At 36.8% G+C, this 21,459-nt stretch overlaps 1 protein-coding gene across 1 annotated transcript in view; it reads left to right on the forward strand.

Moving 5' to 3' along the window:
• Positions 1-21,459, forward strand: part of LOC103269154 (disks large homolog 2) — a 378,014-nt gene that overhangs the window by 62,893 nt on the left and 293,662 nt on the right. Inside the window, exon 2 of the mRNA XM_021716926.1 lies at positions 5,366-5,490. Within this exon, the coding sequence (XP_021572601.1) occupies positions 5,366-5,490 (125 nt within the window). The remainder of the gene's footprint in view (positions 1-5,365; positions 5,491-21,459) is intronic.

The raw sequence follows: 21,459 nt of genomic DNA on the forward strand, positions 1-21,459 counted from the left end.
AAGGGCCACCGCCAAGCCACAAGTAAAGCCACATCCCCTCCCTTTCCTGGAAATGGCAACCCGGCAAACTGAAATGGAGATTGAAACGGTGCCTTGCTTTGTTCTTCCTCCGCACCCTTTCCTGTGCCCCCGAAAAACCCACCAACCTGGATGGAGCTCTGCCAGCCGACCAATAATCGACTGACAGGTCGCCCTAAGCCCTTATAAAAGCCGCCATGCCCTTGCCTTGGCGCTACAGCCTGACCCTCAGGCGTTTGACCCATTAAATCTCTTGGCCTTAACAGGTGTTGAGTCTCACTGTGCGCCACCGTCTTTCAAGTTCCCTTAAGGATATTTTTAGTTCCTTTGGGATATCTTTTACTAGAGACTAGAAAAATTTTTTAAAATCCTCTTCTTAGGAAGTTTAAATTATTTAAGCAATTTTACTATTATTAATTAAAATTAATCATTTTCTTGTTAAAAATGAGTCATTTTTCTTTGAATAGTTTCAGTAGCAATCATACTGGAATTAAAATTTTATATACTTTTTTGTCTCATATTTACATAATCAACATTTCCCATTTTTATTAATAGTACTACAATTTTAATGACTTCAAATTGTCCCCCACATTCTTATAGATGTACCACAGTATTTTTAGTCATTCCTCCATTGTTTGTATGTTTGTTTTCACTTATGGTTTGGTTTTGTTTTAAAATTGGAAAAATAATGCTGCAACAAACCTTTGAACACAAATTTTTGCACGCGTCTCTGCTTATTGCTTTAGAATGAAATCCTAGAAGTATCAGATTATCTTAAAGTAGTTTAAATATTAAAACTCAAAAAAATTATTTTTTGGTAGAACATTTTATAGATGCATGTGCTTATAATATCACTACTTATTTTCCTCTTGTTTTTGTAGCACCATTTTGAGGGTAATTTGCATGTGGAAAATAAATTTTTAGTGAAAGAGGAGCTTTCCTGGGATGATTTTATTTACAATATTTGCACCCATCAATTAAATGGTAAAGTGTCTTTCTTTTTTGCTGATTCTTTCTTTGAGAGGAGATGGCATGTGTAGTACATGAAATAGGAAGTGCCATTTGGCTAGGCAATGGGTTTGTGCTCCTGAGGGAGAGTCAGCAAATGTGGACAATTAGGAACTAGGAGAAAGAATGGTACATGCCAGGGACATTCATCAGTCATGGAATTTGTCCAACTGCAAGGATATAGCAGCCCACCCAGAACTCTGTGCAGGTGCTGCCCTTACCAGCATGACACCTCAAAGTTTTCATTGACTGTGTCAAAGATCAACACTTGGTTAATTAGTCACAATTTTCAGTATCTAAGTGTCAACCAGGGGTCTGCCTGTTCTCATGGAGAGATTACTGCTTAGAGGAAAGAAGAGCTGAGATCTGTCCCTACAGCTGGTAGACTTTGAGATGATTGTCAGGGGACTGAAGTGATTCAGCCATGGAGAGCAGCAGGCAGCAATTTCACTGACACTTTTTCATCTGTTCCTCTACTAAATGCTGCTGGCTGGTAGCAGAGACCTAAAAGGGAAGGCTGAGAGAGAACAATAGGGAAGGTAGGAAAGCTCTTTAAGTCATTTCCTTAGCTGAATTCAGATGAACCTTTCCTAAAGAACCACAGTGAGGGCCAGATCCTGCTGGCAGACAGCTTTTAATTGAAACACAAAAGCTTTCAGGGATTCTTTGGGATCAGAAACACAGGGCAAGTTCCACCCTGCCTCTACCTACCACTTCCATTTCGCATTCCTTTAATTCACGTATTCTTTTCCTCAGAGTGGGGTGGGAGACAGGGGAATGTATATTAGAAAATGCTAGAGCCACTATTTTCTCTGTGTTGTACTCAATTCTGAAAACAGTGGTTAATACTGTTAGGTTGTTTTCAAAGCTATTACTTCAAAGGTAAGGTTGATCCATAGAATACGTTTTTAAAATGTAACAGTGATTGAATTCCCCCACTTAAATGTCCTAAAACATTCCCTTTTCTCTGTTGGCAAGAGCAGTTTTCCTGTATCAAGCCAGATTCCTAAGGAATCCTTTAAAGTTTTCCCATTTAACCTCTCAATAAATATGTGGGTCCCTCATACCCTGTAACTAGCCAGCTACTCTTTGAATGAAGGACCCACCATCCCTTCCAAAGCAGTGCATCTCCAATTTGGACAGTTTGGTCTCATCTTTCATCCTTCAGGTGAACCACAATTTGAATACCTGAACTTTCTATGTTTTATTCTCATAACCACACAGAGCAAAACGGCTTCTACTTCAACATTGCATTCCTCAACACATTGTGGATTTCTAATGTGTCCTTTTTTGATTCTTCCCTTTCAAGTACAATCATTCTCAGTAGGTTTGTTTGTTCATTCATTTATCAAGTATTTATTTCCAATACTATATGTTAGACAAGGCACCAAAGAAACAGAAGAATACTACACAGTTCCTGCCATCTACAAACTTAGTTTGGAGGGATGATGGACTCAGAAATAGATAACTACAAAATAACATAGTGCATGACATAAGTGAGTATAGAAATCTATTAAAACTCAGAAACCAAAGAATGATCTACCCAGAGAGGAAGAGTTGAGATGATCATTTAACATTACTGGAGCAGATACCATCTGAGCCATATCTTAGAAAATTGGAAGAATTGGGTTAGTCAAGGGGGAGATGGAAAGTTTCTGGTAGAGAAAACAGAATGAGTAAAGGCCGAGAGATTAATTATAGTGATGTTTGTGCAAGAAAGAGCTAGCAGTTCAGTTCAGTGTTCTTGGGACTAAAGTGTGAAGCTAAAAATAAAGTAGACAAGATTAAGAGCTAGATCATGAATATCTTTCTCAAATGACAAAGTTTTGCTGCCCTCTCCAAACATATTGGCATTATAAGAAGAAAACATTTGAGTATCTCCTAATCTCTGCTTGCCTTCTTCCCTCCCCACATTAATCCAGAAATTATTATCCCCAAGATGCCAATTCCAGTAATATACTCCAGTTGATGTTCTTGGAACTCAACCCAAATTACATTGAAAATACTCATCTTCTCATTCTTTCCTTCCAAAACTTCTGGATCTTGGAGAACTGCCTCATAAGTCACCTAAATGCTGTCTCCATGGCTGCATAACTGACAATATAGTTAAGGTTATATAATATATGAGATGTGCTGAACATCAAATGCCAGACTGTCACTACCTTCTTTGCTATACTTTGAATATCCACAAAAGCAGAAATCATCTGACCTTAATATCTGTAGCCTTAGTTTAGAGTCAATTGCATAAGAGATACTCTACCAATATTAACACTCATTTGGTGTCAATACGTACCTGAAACCTAAAATGATTCCCATACACTCCACTCCCATAAACAGCATATTTAAGACACATCCCATCTAATTGTTCTTCTTGCTGTCTTTGTTCTAATTGTATGGCCTGTTTCTTAGACTGGCATACCCTTTCTCACCTAAGCGATTTTATGTGTGTTCCTACCTTCATCTCATTATGTCACTAAGTAACTGTGTTTGGGTCTCCTCTTAGCCACTTCCACACTTCTCCTTCATATGCCTTATAAACATATTTACTGCCCATAGCTCCAGAGCATAGTCTAATGCCAGGCACAGAGGTGATATTTAGTAATACTAAATACACTCATGATTGCATGCTTGCTGATATGTAATATCTCTGTTCAGTGAATGCTGGAATTTTTCATAGAGCAAGCAGAATTAGAGAAGATATTAGAAGTATAAAAACATGGTATTTTGGCCAGTTGTGGTGGCTCACACCTGACATCCCAGCACTTTGGGAGGTGAAGGTAGGAGGATTGTTTGAGTCAAGGAGTTTGTCACAAGCCAAAACAACACAGTGAGTCCTCATCTCTACAATAAAAAAAATTAGCCAGGCATGGTGTCATCCCAGCTACTCAGAATACTAAGGCAGGAGGATTCCCTGAGCCCAGGTGGTTGAGGCTGTGGTGAATTGTGATCGTACTTCACTCCAGCCTGGGCGACAGAGTGAGATCTTGATTCAAAAAAAAGAAAGAGAGAGAAAAAAAAGAGGACATGGAATTTTAGTTGTTGTGTCTGAATTATTTATTTCAACAATTCAACATAAATGTACAATAGTGCAAACAATCCTCAGCAATTCAATTGTATTAATTCAGTCAATAAAAATTGATAAATAACTACCTTGACATTTGCAATGTTTTAACTATTAAGATATATCTGATCTTACCTTGACATTAAACTTTCTAATTGAGTGCCCTAATTAATTTATCTGGATTAACTACTAAATTCATAGTCCTCAACTCTTTTTACTCAAGCCTGGAACTTAATCAAGTGATCATAAATTTAGTTAAGCTATATTTGTTGCAAGAGTATAGAGAGAAATTAAATATCCAGTGACAAGAGATTGGTTAAATAAGTAATGGTGTATGTCCTTGATAAAACATTATTTCACCATTAAAGGATAGTTATAAAGACTGTCTAGCTGTATAGAAAGGGCTTAAAATATAATGTGAATTGGAAAAAAACTAGAACACAGCTATGAAAATATAATGTGGCCATGAAAATGGAGATTAAGAGAGAATATATAAATAAGAAATATGTTAAATAAGATGGTTTGTGGATTTAGAAGGGACTTTTAATTATGCCATATATACAAATTTTAGAAGAATGCATATTAATATACATTGGATATTGCTATAATCTATAGGGGTGTGAAAGTTTTATTAGAATATAAACTACCCAAATTTACATGCTGCAGCACTATTGCATTCCTTTTCTACTGCTACTGCAAATTAAAGCCTGTTTATTGTTAGAAAAAATATCTCACATAAATTATGGCTCTAGAAGGGTGCCCTGCCTTCTGAAGCCAAAGTTTCCTGTTATATAGAGACATTTATTTGATGAATAAGTAATATTAGAACAATACCAAAAATAACAAAATGAAAACACTCAAATTTTATGATTCTATCAAGTCAAATGTTTTCATGCAGTTTGTTTCTTTCCATTCTTTTTCATATGAACGTATAATTTTTTCAATTGACACTCTAAGGATTTTCTGCATTTTTTCTGCATATTACACAATTTGTATGCTTTCATCTCCTAGTCCATAATGATCATTCTAATTGCTGCATAAAGGAAGCATTTCTTAAAACAAAAAATTTAATGCCTCTTGAATTATAGCAGTGCAGGGACAAACTTGAGTGTTTTTCCTAACCTTCCTTTGTCTGCTGACCATGTATTTTATGACTTGCATACAAGACTGTTATCACCTGATTTCCATTTGAGTAGTATCATGATAACTCAGAGCGCAAGAGGAACTAAGTTTTAGGTGACAGCTGCATCATTTAATGTCTGCTTATTGTTTCTACAGGGGAATTCTGGCCTGGGATTCAGTATTGCTGGAGGGACAGATAACCCCCACATTGGAGATGACCCTGGCATATTTATTACGAAGATTATACCAGGAGGTGCTGCAGCAGAGGATGGCAGACTCAGGTAAAGATCTGAAATGTTAGAATTATTTTGAAAGTAAATCTGCTGCATTAATGAGACACATTTGGACCTTTGGAGAATAATAATTCTACAAAAATTCTGTACTTGAAAGAGAAGGTTTCTAAAGCAAGCTTTCCATAATGATTTTGTAGATCTCTTGCTACTGCCTGAATTTCAACTAGTATTTGATTTGTATTTGTCATTGGGTACCACACTCAACCAGTGGGCCAGGCACTATGAGGAGCGGTTACAGAAATAACTTTGATTTGCATGGGGCCTTCAGTCTAGTTGAAAAGAATAATAATATGAACTAAGGAGCAAATATCATAGGGAATAGAAACAATACACTATAAGTCGTATTAGCAAATAACACAATGTTATAGACATTGTATTTATTCATGGATTTAGTAAACACTTATAGAGCTTTCTCTAGGAGCAGAGAGAGAGAGTCTGAAAAAAAAAAAAAAACATTCCTTAGGGAAATTTTAGTCTGGGTCTTAAAGGATAATTAAGATTTCACTCACCATACAAATCTGAGTGGAAACATGGAAAAAAAGCAAGTTGTCTCAGAGAAAAGAGGGAAACCAACTTGCCTTAGGTGAATACACAGGAGTTTAAGTTGGTGAAGTGCAGCCAGATGATAGAGAGTAGTAGTAGCTGCTTGTTGAGCCAGGCCATTCTCTTTAAATAACTTAAAGATAATTTGGGGAAATAAGGGTCACCCACATGGGACAATTAGTAGAAAATCATAAAATGCTATAAGATCAAACACTAGCTAAAAGGCACTATGGACTGGAAAAATTAGGAAAGATTTTTCTGGGGAGAGTAACATGTCTTAATGTCATTTCAGCACCCCTACTGTAATTTCTCTCAGGCCAAGCAATTATATATATTTAAGTGACAAAAAATTCTTGCTGAATGAATGAGTGTTTAAATAAATAAATGAATAAAGTGGAGAAGAGGAAGGAAGAAAAATTAATGCAGAGAGGGAGAATATGTAAGAGAAGAATTATTCTTGTCACTTGATAAAGATTAGAAGGAAGAATTTACTCAAGAGAGATTACTACAGTGGGAGTTTACAGTAGGGAAGAGAGAAGGTGGTAAACTCTGAATACAACCAACAAGGACAAGTTGGGATATACAACTAAGGAGCTGGTGGGAATTGAGTTATACAGCCAAGGAGCTGGTGGGAAATGGTCAGCGGATGGAAAATTACCAAAGAAAACATCAGAGATAAAGGGAATTCTGGCTCAGAGGACTTGGCAGTATTCTTGTTGAAGGCAGGGCAGGGTAATAAGCTACCAAGTGTGGAGGATAAGGAATTTGATCCGATACCAAGGGTAAGGGATTTTCACTAAACTGACTCAGCAAGATTCTTGCTAAAACTGGACTAAGTGGGCTCTGGGCCAAAGAAAGAACCCAAGGACAAAGCTTAGTTGAGAACAGGTCCCAGTGGAGTCTGAGTCAACTTTAATCAGGAGAATCTTGCCAAATACCATAGGTGAAGTCCTGTAGGTAAGAATGACTTTAGCTTGAGTGGAGCCACATTGAGGAATGTGATATAAGTAGCAGAAATGTAAGCTTCATTGCCCTTCCTCAGTCTGTTTTGTCATTAAGCATAAATGAGTTGGCTGTTTTTCTTATGAAGCATCCAAAGACACTTTTGTTCCCTGTTCAGTTGTTCTGACTCAGTGATTAGTTTTGACAGCTGCGTCTTTGCAGCTTGTAGGGGAGAATCACATTTTTTCCCCCCAGGTACATCTGCATCTTCTATAAATAAACAAATAAAGCAACACTCCCACAGGAACCATAAGTTTTTTGACAACAATGTTTAAGCTGAATTCACTAAATTAATTTCTGAGGAAAGGAATATCCATGTTAAAATGAAGGGAAATAGAAATGAATTGAAATAGATGCTGTGTAGCTTTATGAGTCGTGGTAGGAATTGTATTTGCTAACAATGGACCCTGGAGAAGCTCTATTTCCAAAGTTGAGAAATAGACGTGCTGGGAATAACTTAGAAATTGATGAGCCATAATTATCATTTTGAACCACTATCTTTACCTACAAGTAGGGAACCTCCACCCCTTACCCAAATTCTGGCCCTAAGCTTGAAATATAAAAGATTTTATGTTCATCTCGCCCTCCAATTAAGAATAAAAAGTGACATCTCTGAGAGTCCCACCATTCTTTGCTTACAAGCATAGATGGCTTTCCCTTGCCTATAGAGGCGGAGGGAAGTTTTGTGCTGGAAGCTTCATTCCAGAGTTGTAAAGAGAATAATCATAACGAGAGATAATATTTATTGAGCTTTTATTGTATAGAGCATTGTGCTAAAATAGATAAATATAGATGTGCACACACACACATATGCACAATCTCCTGTACAGTAGGTTGAAAAACTTACATTAAGTATAGATTTTCAGAATTTGGAAATTGATCTAGTTCAAGGCTTTCATTTTACAGAGGAGGATACTGATGTTTAGAGAAGTGATTTATCATGAGGTATAAATCATTTGGGGATCCTCTTTAACTAGAATCCAAATATCTTGGCTGATATAATTAATATTATATGGTATAATGAGACAGTAACATTTAACTAAGCTCAACTAAGCTTAATGTAGTGATACCAGGTTTTCAATTGCATAGCAGGAAGCAATAAAGTAAGAAACAATCTCAGTGGTAGTAGCAACGCTTTACCAAATGAAGTAGAGCCCCAGTGGCTGTCTTCACATAAGCAAAAGGCTGTAATGCAGATTGGGGAGTAGGTGAATTTGGTTACTCTGGTTAGTTAAGTGTTACTATCTCATTATACTACTCCAACTAAGCCTAAGTCTTTTCTTGGTGTGACAGGAAGACTTGTGGTAGACCAACAAGCTGTGAGAAGTACCTTTTGGACATTAGTACTTAAGGACATGGGAGCAGGACATGACGATGAGCTCTGGAATGATGTAGGTTTTAATGTTTGTGTATTGACATAATTGACCTTGGACAAATTAAACTATCTTAATCGCTGTTTTCTCATCTATGAAGTGGTAACAATAATACCTACTTCACTGAGGTGTTCTGAAATGAGATAAGCTAAGTCCTTAACTGTGCTGGGTACATAGTAGGTACTCGAAGCATTTTACCAACATTTCCCCCTTTCTTCTTACCTACTCTCTCTAGCTCCCAAGTTTTTCTCTCCTCTTGTCTCTGTTTTTTTTTCTCTATATTCCCTTTCCTCTCATTCCTTCTACCTTTCTTCCAGTCTCCTTTCACCTTCTACGTTCTTTTCTAAGCTTCCTGTTCCTATCTTTTTACGTTCTATTCTCTCTTGGTCATAACATGGAATTAAAAGTCATTTTTAAAAAAGATATACAAAAAAAAGATTCTACATTTCCATTCTCAAGTGTATGATGCAAGCAATTAAATCTATGTTCCTCTCACTTAAAAAAATAAACTTATAAACTAAACATAGTTTTCTTTTATGTAAACAAATCCTTTGGTGTTTCCTGTGGGTTAGAGACTTTGAACTTTTTAAAAAGTATATCCTTTGCATTATAAATTTCTATGATCTACTTGTGTCCTTTCAAAATCATGTTGAAACTTAATTACAAATACAATGGTATAGGAGGTGGGCCTTAGGAAGGTGATCATGTCATGAAAATGGAGTCCTCATGAATGCCTTTATAAAAGAGGCCTTGACTTTTTTAATGCCATTATAAAAGCTACCTTGTCCCTTCTGTCACATGAGGACACAGCTAGAAGTCACCACCTATGAAAAAGGAAGAAGGTCCTCACCAGACATCAAATCTCCCAGTGCCTTGAAGTAGACTTCGCATCCTCCAGAACCATAAAAAATAGGTTTTTGTTGTTTATAAGCCACTCAGTTTATTGTATTTCATTATATAGAAGTCCCAGTAGACTAAAGTGCAAATTACATTTTTGACAGTTAAATAATACAAAGATTACAGAGAAACTAAGGCCTAGAAAAGTGACATCATGAGTCTGCTCTAAGGAGAGTAGTAGTAATCTGGACTCTAAATGAGCTGATATATAAAAATCAGATCAATAATAGTAACAATGACCAACATCGTGCTTACAATGTGCCAAGTTCTTTACTGGCACATTGACGCATATAAAGTGTTAAATGACTCAATGAAACCTATACTATTATTATTCCATTTTTCATATTAGAAAGTTGAGGAACAGGGAGGTTAAATAACTTGCCTAAGTTTGTACTGCTAGTAAATATTGGAACCAGGATTTGAGGTATGTTATGTGGCATGATTGACTTTAAGAGAGGAAGAGTATACAGGTAAGCCTGGTGTAAATACATGAGCTTTTAAAAGTAGAGCACTTTTCTCTGACTGATGGCAGAAGTCAAAGAGATTTGGAAGGTATGACTTGCTTGACATACTGTTTCTGGCTTGAAAATGGAGGAAGTCATGTGAGAAAGCATGAGAGTGGCCTCTAGGATCAGAAAGAGGCCTCCAGTTGACAGCCAACAAAGAAACAAAAACTTCTGTTCTATAATCTCAAGGAACGGAATCCTGCCACAACCACATGAGCTTAGGAGGAGACTCTGTCCTCCAGATGAGAACGCATATTGACTGATACCTTTAGTTCAGCCTTGTAGGAACTTGAGCAGTAATTCTAGTGACAATATGCCAGACATCTGACATATTCAGTGAGCTAATAAACAGGTGTTGTTTCAAGTCGCTAAGTTTGTGGTAATTTTCTAGGCAGCTATAGAACACTAGTATAGTCATCATTCTAGGAATCCTGGAATCATTATGAAAAATCGTTCTGTTTTTGCTCAATTATAACCAGTATAAAGTAAGAGTGTAAGCTCGAGAAATACATAAAGTGAGAAATGACTTTCTCCCTAAGTAGACTGGACTTCAAATCAAGCTCCAGTTTCAGTGGTTGCCCCAGAGAATAGATGTAGAAGAAAGAGTATAATAATTGAAGTCAGAATACCTGGGTTTCAAGTACTGCTTTCTGGCTATGTGACTTTTGGCCTTTTTCTAAGTTTTCTGTTATTTAGTTCCCTTATTGGTACATTAGAGATAGTAGCATATATCTAAAGAAGCTACAGTACCATTGCTTTGTTAAACTCTGGAGTGTCTATGTGGCTCTCTGAGCTATGACTGTCATGTTTCCTAGCTTTGGCCCCCTCCCCTACCTTGGGGAGGTGAATCTCCTCCCCCCACCCTTTCTCTAACTTACTGTCTAGATAAACTATATTTTCCAATATAAAAAAAAAAAACTATAGGAAGATTGCATGAAATGGTAGGTGTAGAGGAGCTGTGTAAAATGCAAGGCCCTGAACACAACTCAGTTATCTGTAGAGCCAACCATTTAGCAGAATGCTAAATTAATCTGAGCCACAAGTCTGTGACAGCCAGGGAGGGACACTATGGTAGGCAAAATTATAAGATGATCATTTTAGTAACCCACATCCATTCCCTTGAATGTGAGCAGGACCTGTGAATATGATTGCAATATCATGCTCATGATTTTGCAACTTTGCATGACAAAAGGTACTTTAAGGATGCAATTAAGGTTGCTAATCAGTTGACTTTGAGTTAATCAAAAGGGAGATTATCCTGACTCAGAGTGACCTAATCCAATAATCCCTTTAAAAGCAGAGAGGGTCTCCTGCCAGTCAGGATGAAGCAAACTTCCATGTTGTTAGAGAACCTATGGAGAGGGCTATGTATCAAGGACCTGAGGACAGCCTGTAGAAACAAACAGCAGTCCCTAGTCTACAGCTAGCAAGATGGAAGATATCAGTCATATAGTCACAAGGAATTGAATTCTATCAGTAGTTACATGAGCTTGTAAGAGGACTCCAAGCTCCCAAAGGGAATGCAGTTTAGCTGACACCTTGATAACATACAGCCTCATGAGACACAGAGTAGACAATTCCTTTAAGTCATGCTGACTCCTGACCCACTAATACTCTGAGATAATAAGTGTGTGTGTTGTCTTACTACTGCTTAATTTGTGGTAAACTGTTCTGCAACAATTTAAAAAAATTGATACAGTCATATGAATTCTGAACCTTAATTTTTTTTTTTTTTAACTAGGCTGCAGAGTGTCTTGCCTGTTGTAGGTCGCTGTCAGCCTAAAATACCCTAAACTACAGAAACATTGATTAGGCCTCATGACCGGACTCGGGCTCTTTACACACCTGAAGGCAATGGGCTAAAATCACATTCAGAAACAATGGGTAGACAAAGATCAGAAATACAGAAGAATCCAGTCTCCCTGGTGGAGGGACAGTAAAGACAGAGACTATGATCTGTTGTTACATCTAAAGGCTGGAGATTTGAGTCTGAGCTGGAATGAGGGAGAGAGACAAAAGCTATGGAGAAAGTGTCACATGAGGCTAAGTCAAGAGGCAAGACAAAAAGAACACATGGTGGTTTAGATTAATTTCTCTGGACAGTCATTCTTCTGTGGTGGAACCTCTTTCTGAATATAACTTTTGGGGCATGTGTGTTTACGGATATAATATTTGCCCTTTGTATAATATGTATAAAATACAGAAAAGTAAACAAAATACAACGCATTCATTTTTACATTCCACAGAGTCAATCACTATTAACAATTTTTGCACATGCTTTTCTGGTATTTTTAAAAATTTAGTTTAAATCATACGCTATATATTTAGCAATTGTTTAACTTAACCTTATTTCATAGACCTTTCCCTAATCACTAAAACAACTTTATGAAAATTTTAATTGCTATAAAGTATCATATTTAGCCATTCATATTGTTATGAATCTATTTTTAGTTTCTCAACATTTAAATAATATAGCAACCTTTTATAAAATATTAGTAACCCTATACCTCATTATTTCCCTAGGTTATATTTCTAGTGTAGAATTTCTGAGCTAAATAATATGAATATTTTAAAACTTTATTTCTCTCTCTCTCTCTCTCTCTCTTTCTCTCTCTCTCTCTCACACGCACACATATATATGTATTACCGAGTTTGTTTCCAGAAAGATTTTACCAAATTTTACTCCCAACAACAATATTGGAGAAGGCCTGTTTTGCAATATGTTGTCAGTATTGCATATGATTTCACGTATATAATTTGGAGCCATTTTCCGCTGCAAACAATGGTATATTTCCTTGCTTTACTTTGCAGTTATTTAATTAACAGTAAGATGGAACTTTTAAAAAATGTTACTAGTCATTTGTATTTTGTCTTTTAGAGTAGTCATTAAAATTGGAGAGCATTTCCTATATTTAAAAATAAGAACATTTTGGAAAGAATGTTGTTTTCTTTCAGAGCAAAATAGATACATTTCTATAATTTGAAGAATAAATTTTATTTCTACACTTGCATCTGAATCATAAAAATGTCCTCTGTGTAGCTTAAGTCCCTGGATCACCAAAGACTAATACTGATATGTCATCCTGAGGAAAAGCTATCACATGACAGCCTCCATTTGGCGATTCAGCAATGACATTTTACACAACACTGCATTTATTAAACCCATCCACAGACAAAAGCAGCATGTAGAAGCAGGCAGAAAAGATGGCTGCTTGCCAATTTCCTGACAAGTGACACAATTTAATCTCCTAGCCCTCAGCACAATCATTTCTACTTGCAGTTTTTTTATTTCATTTTATTTTTTATGTTTTCTTTAAGTTTATTGCTTCATTTATTCATTCTGTATCTGTTTACAGGTAAAGGTGTCTTTGTACTTGTAAAAGTCAAGATAACATTTTGTTTATTTCAAGCAAGAAAAGTATTAATCATGCTGTGCTTTGACCTATACTCACAAGTTGAAAGGTCAAGAACTGGTGTTTCAGGAATGCAATCCTTGTGTCTAAACCCAACTTGTTCTTTTGACTGTCCTTTTGCAAATCATTCTTTTGCTTTTTCATTCATGTGTATCCATTAGCTCACTCATAATTTTAAAACTAAAACATGAAGAAAAGGAGAGAGGAAGGGGGAAGAAAAGGAAACAGAAAGGGAAGGAAAAGAAAGAAGAAAAGAGATTGGTAGTCATCAGGAGATGAAATCATCACGTAATTTGGAAATGAAGAAGACAAACCTAAACTTAAAATTATTTTCTGTGCAAATGAGAAACACCAAGCAAAGGAAAGGGAGCAACTTCCAAGTGTCGCAGTCTGAAACTTACTTCTGAGACCCACTTTCAGGCTCAGCCTGTAATCCCGCACCTTTGGGAGGCTGAGGTGAGTGGATTGCCTGAGCCCGCGGGTTCAAGACCCGCCTGGGCAACTTGGTGAGACCTCATCTCTACAATAAATCAAAAATTAGCTGGGTGTGGTAGCGCCCACCTGTAGTTCCAGCTACTTGGAAAGCTGAGGCGGAAGGATCGCCGGAGCCCAGCAGGTCGAGACTGTGGTGGCCAGGAGCAGCCACTGCACTCCAGTCTGGGTGACAGAGTGAGACTCCAACTCAAAAAAAAAAGAAAAGAAAAGAAAAAAATTGCAGTAAGTGAAGTAGCATAGGAGATTGATCATTCTTCGCATACCTCTTCATATTGAACTGTTGAGAGTTTGGGTGATTATAAGTGATAGCCTCACAAGTCACTTTACATTCAACTTGTTAATGTCCACTGTAACCCAACTGATTCTTGCACCAAATGACTATGATCATGATAAATGTTTTATTCAAAGACAGAAACTTTTAGTTCTTTCAAAGCCAAGTGAACTTGTTTTTCATTATTATTTTGGGACCAAAGTAGGACACATGCCCAGCTGTTGCTCTGAACAAGAAGACCTTCATGAGAAAGGAAACTAGTTCAAATGGCACTGACATTCTCCTTAGAAGGATGTGTGGCTGGAGTCTCAGTGGACTCATTCTTATATATTATTTTCTTCCATCTCTGCCCATAAAAACGGAAAGGGTTGAAGAGGAATGGCCCTCTTTCTTTTGACTTTCTCTATTCATATTATCAGTCCTAACTGTGTTGGCAATCTATTTGGACAACAAGAAAATCACTTAGCAGGTAGTTCTATGGTCACTGGCAATAACAACTTAATATTACACAGAAAAATTTCTATGCAAGAAGAATTATTTCAGCTGCACATCTGGTAGAACATCAGATACCCGCAAGCAGTCTTTCAGAACTGGAAAGGCACTTCCAGCACTTTTCCTATTTTGGTCAACTGCCATATGGAAATCTCCCTGTGGGTTAATTGAAATAGCTTTGTAGCAAACATGACCAATTGATTTTGTGTTTGTTTGTTATTTGCTTCTCCAGCAAATTGTTATAAGACTTCTCAATATTCACATGCAAAAAAGTGAAGTTAGACTCCTACTTCACACCATACACAAAAGTTAATCCAAATTCTATCATAGATCTAAATGTAAGAGCTAAAACTATACAACACTTAGAAGAAAACATAAGAGTATATCTTCATGATCTTGAATTAGTCAATGATTTCTTTATATGACACCAAAAGCATGAGCAACAAAGAGAAAAAAACATGTAAATTGGACTTTATCAATTAAAAGTTTTTTTTTTTTTTTGCTTTGAAAGGACACCAGCAGGAAAGTTAAAAAGGCAGCTCACAGAACGGGAGAAAATCCTTGCAAATAATATAACTGACAAATTATCTATCCCTAGTATACAAGGTGGGACTCCAAAAAACCCATAATTTATTTACAATTGTGTATTCATACATGATTAAACTTTAGTCATCTTCAAAGTATTCTCCATTTGAAGTAACACACCTATTGAGACACTTTTTCCACTGCTCGAAACAGTTTTTGAACTTGTCAATTTTGATGCTTTTTAGTGTTCCTGCCATTTTTTTGTTTCACCTCTTCCACATTGGCAAAACATTTCCCTTGGAGGACTTTTTTCATCAGAAAAACAAAAAGAGCCGGGCTCAGTGGCTCAGCCTGTAATCCTGCGCCTTTGGGAGGCTGAGGTGAGTGGATTGCCTGAGCCCGTGGGTTCGAGACCCGCCTGGGCAGCGAGACCTCATCACTACAATAAATTAAAAAAAAAAAAAATCAGCTGGGCATGGTAGCACATGCCTGTAATTCTGGCTACTTGGAAAGCTGAGGCGGAAGGATCGCTGGAGCCCAGCAGGTCGAGGCTGTGGTGGCCAGGAGCGGCCACTGCACTCCAGTCTGGGTGACAGAGTGAGACTCCGACTCAAAAAAAAAGAAAAACAAAAAGAAAATTTCCTCAGGATGAGATTAGCTGAATAAGGAGAGTGGAGCATGGAGATCATGACAATTCTGGTCAAAAACTGCTGAATACTCAGTGTAGTGTGGGCAGGTGTGTTGACTGAACCAGTCACTTACTTGCCACAACTTGGGGCATTTTCTCCACAAATCATGACTCAACCTTCTCAAAACTTCCAGATAAAAACTTTGGTTAACCTTTTGATCCAGAGAATCAAACTCCAAGTGTACTACAAGGGGCCCACCCTCCAAAAGATAATTCTGATTTTTTGGGGGTCCCCCCCTTATATAGTAAGACTCTTACAACTCAACATTAAAAAGGAAAATAACTCAATTTTAAAATAATAAAATAGTTTGTATGTATTTCCTATTGTTCCTGTAACAAATTACAGTAAACTCTTACAACTCGAACATTGAAAAGGCAAATAACTCAATTTTAAAATGGTAAAATATTTTGTATGAATTTCCTGTTGTTACTGTAACAAATTACCACAAACTGGTGACTTAAAATAATGCAAGTTTATCTTATAGTTCTGAAGGTAAGAATTCCAAAGTGACAGGGCAGCTCCAGAGGCTCTATAAGATAATTTGTTTCCTTGTATTTTTCCAACTTCTAAGGCCACCTGAATTTCTTGGCTCATAATACCTTCTTCTCTCCTGAAAGAGCATCAGATCAACCTTTACTTTTATCATCATCTCTCTTCTTTGTCTAGAACTCTATTACCTCTTTCTTATAAGGATTCCTGTGATTACATTGAACCCACCCAGATAATTCAGGATTCTTACCCTATCTCAAGATCCTTAACTTAATTAGATCTGAAAGATATTTTCTTTTGGTCACATAAAATAACACATTTGCAGGTTCCAGGGATTAGGATGTGGACTACTGGGGAGGGGTGGATTATTCAGCCTACTACAGATTTGAATGTATATATTCTTCGAAGAACATATTCAATTGGCCAATGAGTGTTTAAAAATATGTTCAACATGATTATTTGTTAGAGAACTGCAAATCAAAACTATAAGATACCACTTTACATTCACTAGGGTGACTATAATAAAAAAGATGGACAATATAAGTGTTGGCAAGAATGTAGAGAAATTAGAACTCATAGCACTTCTGGTGAGATTGTAAAATGGTGCAGCCACTTTGAAAAACAATCTGGAGCCAGGTTCGGTGGCTCAGCCTGTAATCCCGCACCTTTGGGAGGCTGAGGTGAGTGGATTGCCTGAGCCCTTGGGTTCGAGACCCACCTGGGCAACTTGGTGAGACCTCATCTCTACAATAAAATCAAAAAATTAGCCAGGCGTGGTAGTGCATGCCCGTAGTTCCAGCTACTTGGAAGTCTGAGGTGGAAGGATCGCCGGAGCCCCAGCAGGTGGAGGCTGTGGTGGCCGGGAACGGCCACTACACTCCAATCTGGGTGACAGAGTGAGACTCCAACTCAAAAAAGAAAAAAGAAAAACAGTCTGGAAGTCCATCAAACAGTTAAAAATAGAGTTATCACATGATCAAAAATTCTACTTTTAGTTATATACCCCAGAGAACTAAAAGCATCTGTCTTCACAAAAATTTGTACATGAATGTTAGTAGCAATATTATTTTTAATAGCCAAAAATTAGAAACAAAAACCCAAATGTCCATTGATGGATAAATCAACAAATTGTGGTATATCCTTACAATGGAATATTATTCAGCCATAGCAAAGAATGAAGTACTGATACTTGGTACAACATTGATTAACCTTAAAAACATAATGCTAAGTAAAAGACACCATATTGTTCTATCTTATTTATATGAAATTTTTAGACTAGGGATATCTAGACAAATAGAAAGTGGATTAGTAGTTTCCGGGTGCTACTAATGGATATAAGATTTCTTTTGAGGGTGATGAAAGTATTTTAAAACCAGATAGTTCAAATGATTGCACAACTCTGTGAATGTACACACACACACACACAACTGCACTCCCTACTTTAAAAGAGCATATTTTAAGGCATGTAAACTATATATATAAAGTTGTTATAAAAAATTCCCCTTCAGTCTTTTCTGCCATAAACATTATTATTCACAAATTTTAGGGATTATTTTTTAGTTTCAGAAAACTCACAACTTCTTCATATTATTGTCCATTTAAAGATAGAATTCATTTGAAATTTTTTAATCTATTCACCTAGAAGAGAACACCTTTGACTTGTTCATAAATCTACTCACCACATGGAGAGCACCTTTGGCTTAGGTTCCATGTAAATGTGGTCTAAGTAAACTTTAAATTGGCAAATAGCACACCATGCCCTCATTTTCTAAACACATTAAAAAATATGTGACTTGTATTTCATCTACTAAAATGTCAACACTTTATAAACATTATCTGATAAATAATATTGCTATCTTTGAGAGTCAAAAACAAATTACTGAGATGCTTTGAAATTTAGGAGGATTAATTCAGACTATGTCCTATAAGATTCAGGTACCCAAATACACTCAAGAAAGAAAAGAACAATGTATTGTTTTCTCACAGAGGAACACTGGGATTGTTAAAGCATTGTTGTGATGGTTCATAGCCCTTAAGATTGGCTTCATGGGAATCTAAAAATTCTGATTCAGATGTAGTCTTTGCTTTGTGTGTAGGAAGCAATTTCTGGTATTATTTGTAGGTCTAGACAAAACTTCCAACTCAAATTGAAAGTTGACAAGATGTACTTTTCTAGTGAAGGTAAGGGACTTGGGAATCTCTGCCACTAACTAGTTGTGGGACCTTGGAAAGGTTACAAAACATTTTTAACTTTAGTTTCTTTCTCCATAAAATGAGCACTATAGAAGATCTTAGGGATTTTTAGTTTTAAAATATTTATTCCAATATATAGAAATATTTGAATCGTCTGACATTTATTAACAGCCTGAGAAGTTCAGAATGCCATTATCATAGCCATAAAAGCAATCCTTTGTTTTGATGAAATCTGTAGCTCTGAGAAGATGCACTCCTAATTAGAATCATATACAAAAGTATTGATTACAATTTGGCTGATAAAGCATTTATTTTTATTTATCTCTAAGTCTGTCAAGAAGACTTATTGTCATTCTAATATTCTGAAACTATAAATATATTGATTTTAGTGAATAGCTCCTTGGAATCTAAAGCAGAAAAAAAAAAAAAGAAATTGCTTGGAGGATGGGGAAAAAGACACAGATTTGCTCTTGGTTTCTAATTCAATGATAACCTTCATTATTTTCAATAATTGTTGTTTTCCAAGCAGTTATATATTGTATTATTATTTAGAAATGTCTAATAATATGGTAAGCTTTATGCAAGTATCAAGTCACTACAAATTAGTTTAATAGTTAGATGCCAAAATCATAAAGATATTAGAACTACTGTCAAAGAAAACCAGAGCTGGGCAGTAAACTGCTAAAAACAGATTTTATTCAGGGACATTTGCAGTAGGATAAAAAAAATACCTCAATATAAAAATGAGCTCAATTCCAAATATAACATGGACAAGTGAGGATTTATAGCCAATGATCAGGATGCTAGTGGGGTGGGGGCAATGGATAGAAAATGACTAGGAGGAGACATTAGGAACAAGGGGAATTCTTGCTAAACTGACTTAACAGGATTTTTAATAATGGCAGGCCAGGGTAATCAGATATCAGTAGTGAAGTATTCTCTCTAAACTGTACCCAAGAAATATATACAATCATTATGTATCAAATAAAAAAATTAACAGAAAAAGATGACTTAGCCAGGGTTCTTACTAAAACTCAGCAATACTGGCCTGACAAAGGTAGACACTGAAGCCCAAGGTCAAAGTCTAGTTGAGAAGAGGGCTTAGAGGAGCCTGGCTAAAGCTGATTAAAAAGAGTCCTTGTTGGTGGAGCACAGTGGCTCAAGCCTGTAATCCCAGCACTTTGGGAGGGTGAGGTGAGAGGATTGCCTAAACCCACGGGTTTGCAGTCAGCCTGGGCAACATGGTAAGACCTTGTCTCTACGATAAATCAAAAAATTAGCCAGGCGTGGTAGCGTATGCCTGTAGTTCAGCTACTTGGAAGCCTGATGTCGAAGGATTGCTGGAGCCCAGCATGTCGATGCTGCGATAGCTGTGAAAGTGACACTGCACTCCAGCCTGGGCAACAGAGTGAGACTCCAACTTGGGGGGGAGGTGTCTTTGTTACTACTCAATATTCATTGAGCTCAAAGATTGGTAAGCACCGGACTCACCCTGACATTTACAGACTGTGGCAATAGTGGAACAAAATTTCACCTATCTTCCCCTCGTACTATCTAGTCTGAGCCAGGCAACCTTTGGTCACAAAATGCTCTCTACTTAGAGTAATACAACATGAAATTTTAGCACAGGGAGAGCAGGTCCCAGGCCTGTTTATAGCTTCCTCCATTTTCTTCTAGCCCCAGCTCCTTCCCTCACCAAGTCAGTCCTGAGTGTACGACTATCACACTACAACTTGCACACCCAAGCTTCACCTGCTTCATCTTCAAACCTAGGGTTGTGCATAAAGTCAGTCAGTAACTCTTATAAAAATTAAAAAAATTAAAATGTCTATAGCCACTGGAGTGGGCTGCAGCCCTTTGGTCAAAAAATTTAACAGTATATTTGTTGGGATGGTTGGAAGTAAAATCGAAGTGATTGCCACCCTGGGGCCTTTTGGACTCTCCATGAAGTGATCACTAGTGAGTGTTAATCTCGTAATAGTTAACTGGCGTGGAAGGTTAATTTCCTGTAACTGACAAGGAATATACTCATTGTGTGTTTTAGGGCCCAGTGAAATAAAATGAATAGATCCTCTCTTAGTTGATTTTCTGTTGCTATGAGATAATACCCCAGACTGGGTAATTTATAAAGAAAATAAGTTTATCAGTTTCTTGGTTCTGGAAGCTAGGAAGTTCAAGAACATGGTACAAGTATCTGGCAAAGGTCAACTCATGGTGAAGTACAAGACAGAAAGCAGTAGTGAGTGCATAAGACAGAAAGAGACACCAAGTGCCAGACTTGCTTTATAACAACCCACACTCAAAATAAATAACTGGCTCCCATGGTGACAACATAAATCCATTGATGAGGTCTGCCCTCATGACCCAATTACCTCTTATTAGGTCCCACCTCCCAACTCTATTGCATTGGAAATTAAGTTTTCAACACATAAATTTTGGAGGACACATTCAAACCACCGCAAAAATGAATGTTATTGGTAGAGTTCTTGCCTTTTGGAGTTTCTTATGTTTTGAGGTGGTAACTGTTGCTTTCATCCCAAATTAATAGAGAGTAATTTTTCCTTTGACTTAAAGTTACCTCATTTATCTGCTTTAGATAACTTATTTATTTCCTTGATTGTTGCATACAAGAAAAGGAAACATGGGAGTCTCTAAGTCCCCTTAATATGCCATCATTCTGTGTCTGGTATCTCATGTTACTCATTTATTAGTCTATTTTCTATAACATATAGCACTGTCCCTTACCCACAGTAGACAGAACTAATAATAGATCTGACATTTATTACATGTATTTCCATAAGCTCATGGAGGCTCAAAGAGGTTCAGTTACTTACAAGTGTCTGAGACAAAATTTAAATCTAATATTATTCCAAAATATCTGTGTTCTTCTCACTACAGCACATGGCTACAATTATCTACAGGTTAAATAACCAAGTGTATATATATATATAAAATAGAGAGAGAGAGAAAAAAAAAAAAATATATATATATATATATTTTTTTTTTTTTTTTTTTTTTTTTGAGTTGGAGTCTCACTCTGTCACCCAAACTGGAGTGCAGGGGCCGCTC

This window comes from Carlito syrichta, unplaced genomic scaffold, assembly GCF_000164805.1.
Source record: "Carlito syrichta isolate Samal-C Ts95f unplaced genomic scaffold, Tarsius_syrichta-2.0.1 Scaffold309093, whole genome shotgun sequence".
Classification (NCBI taxonomy): Eukaryota; Metazoa; Chordata; class Mammalia; order Primates; family Tarsiidae; genus Carlito; species Carlito syrichta.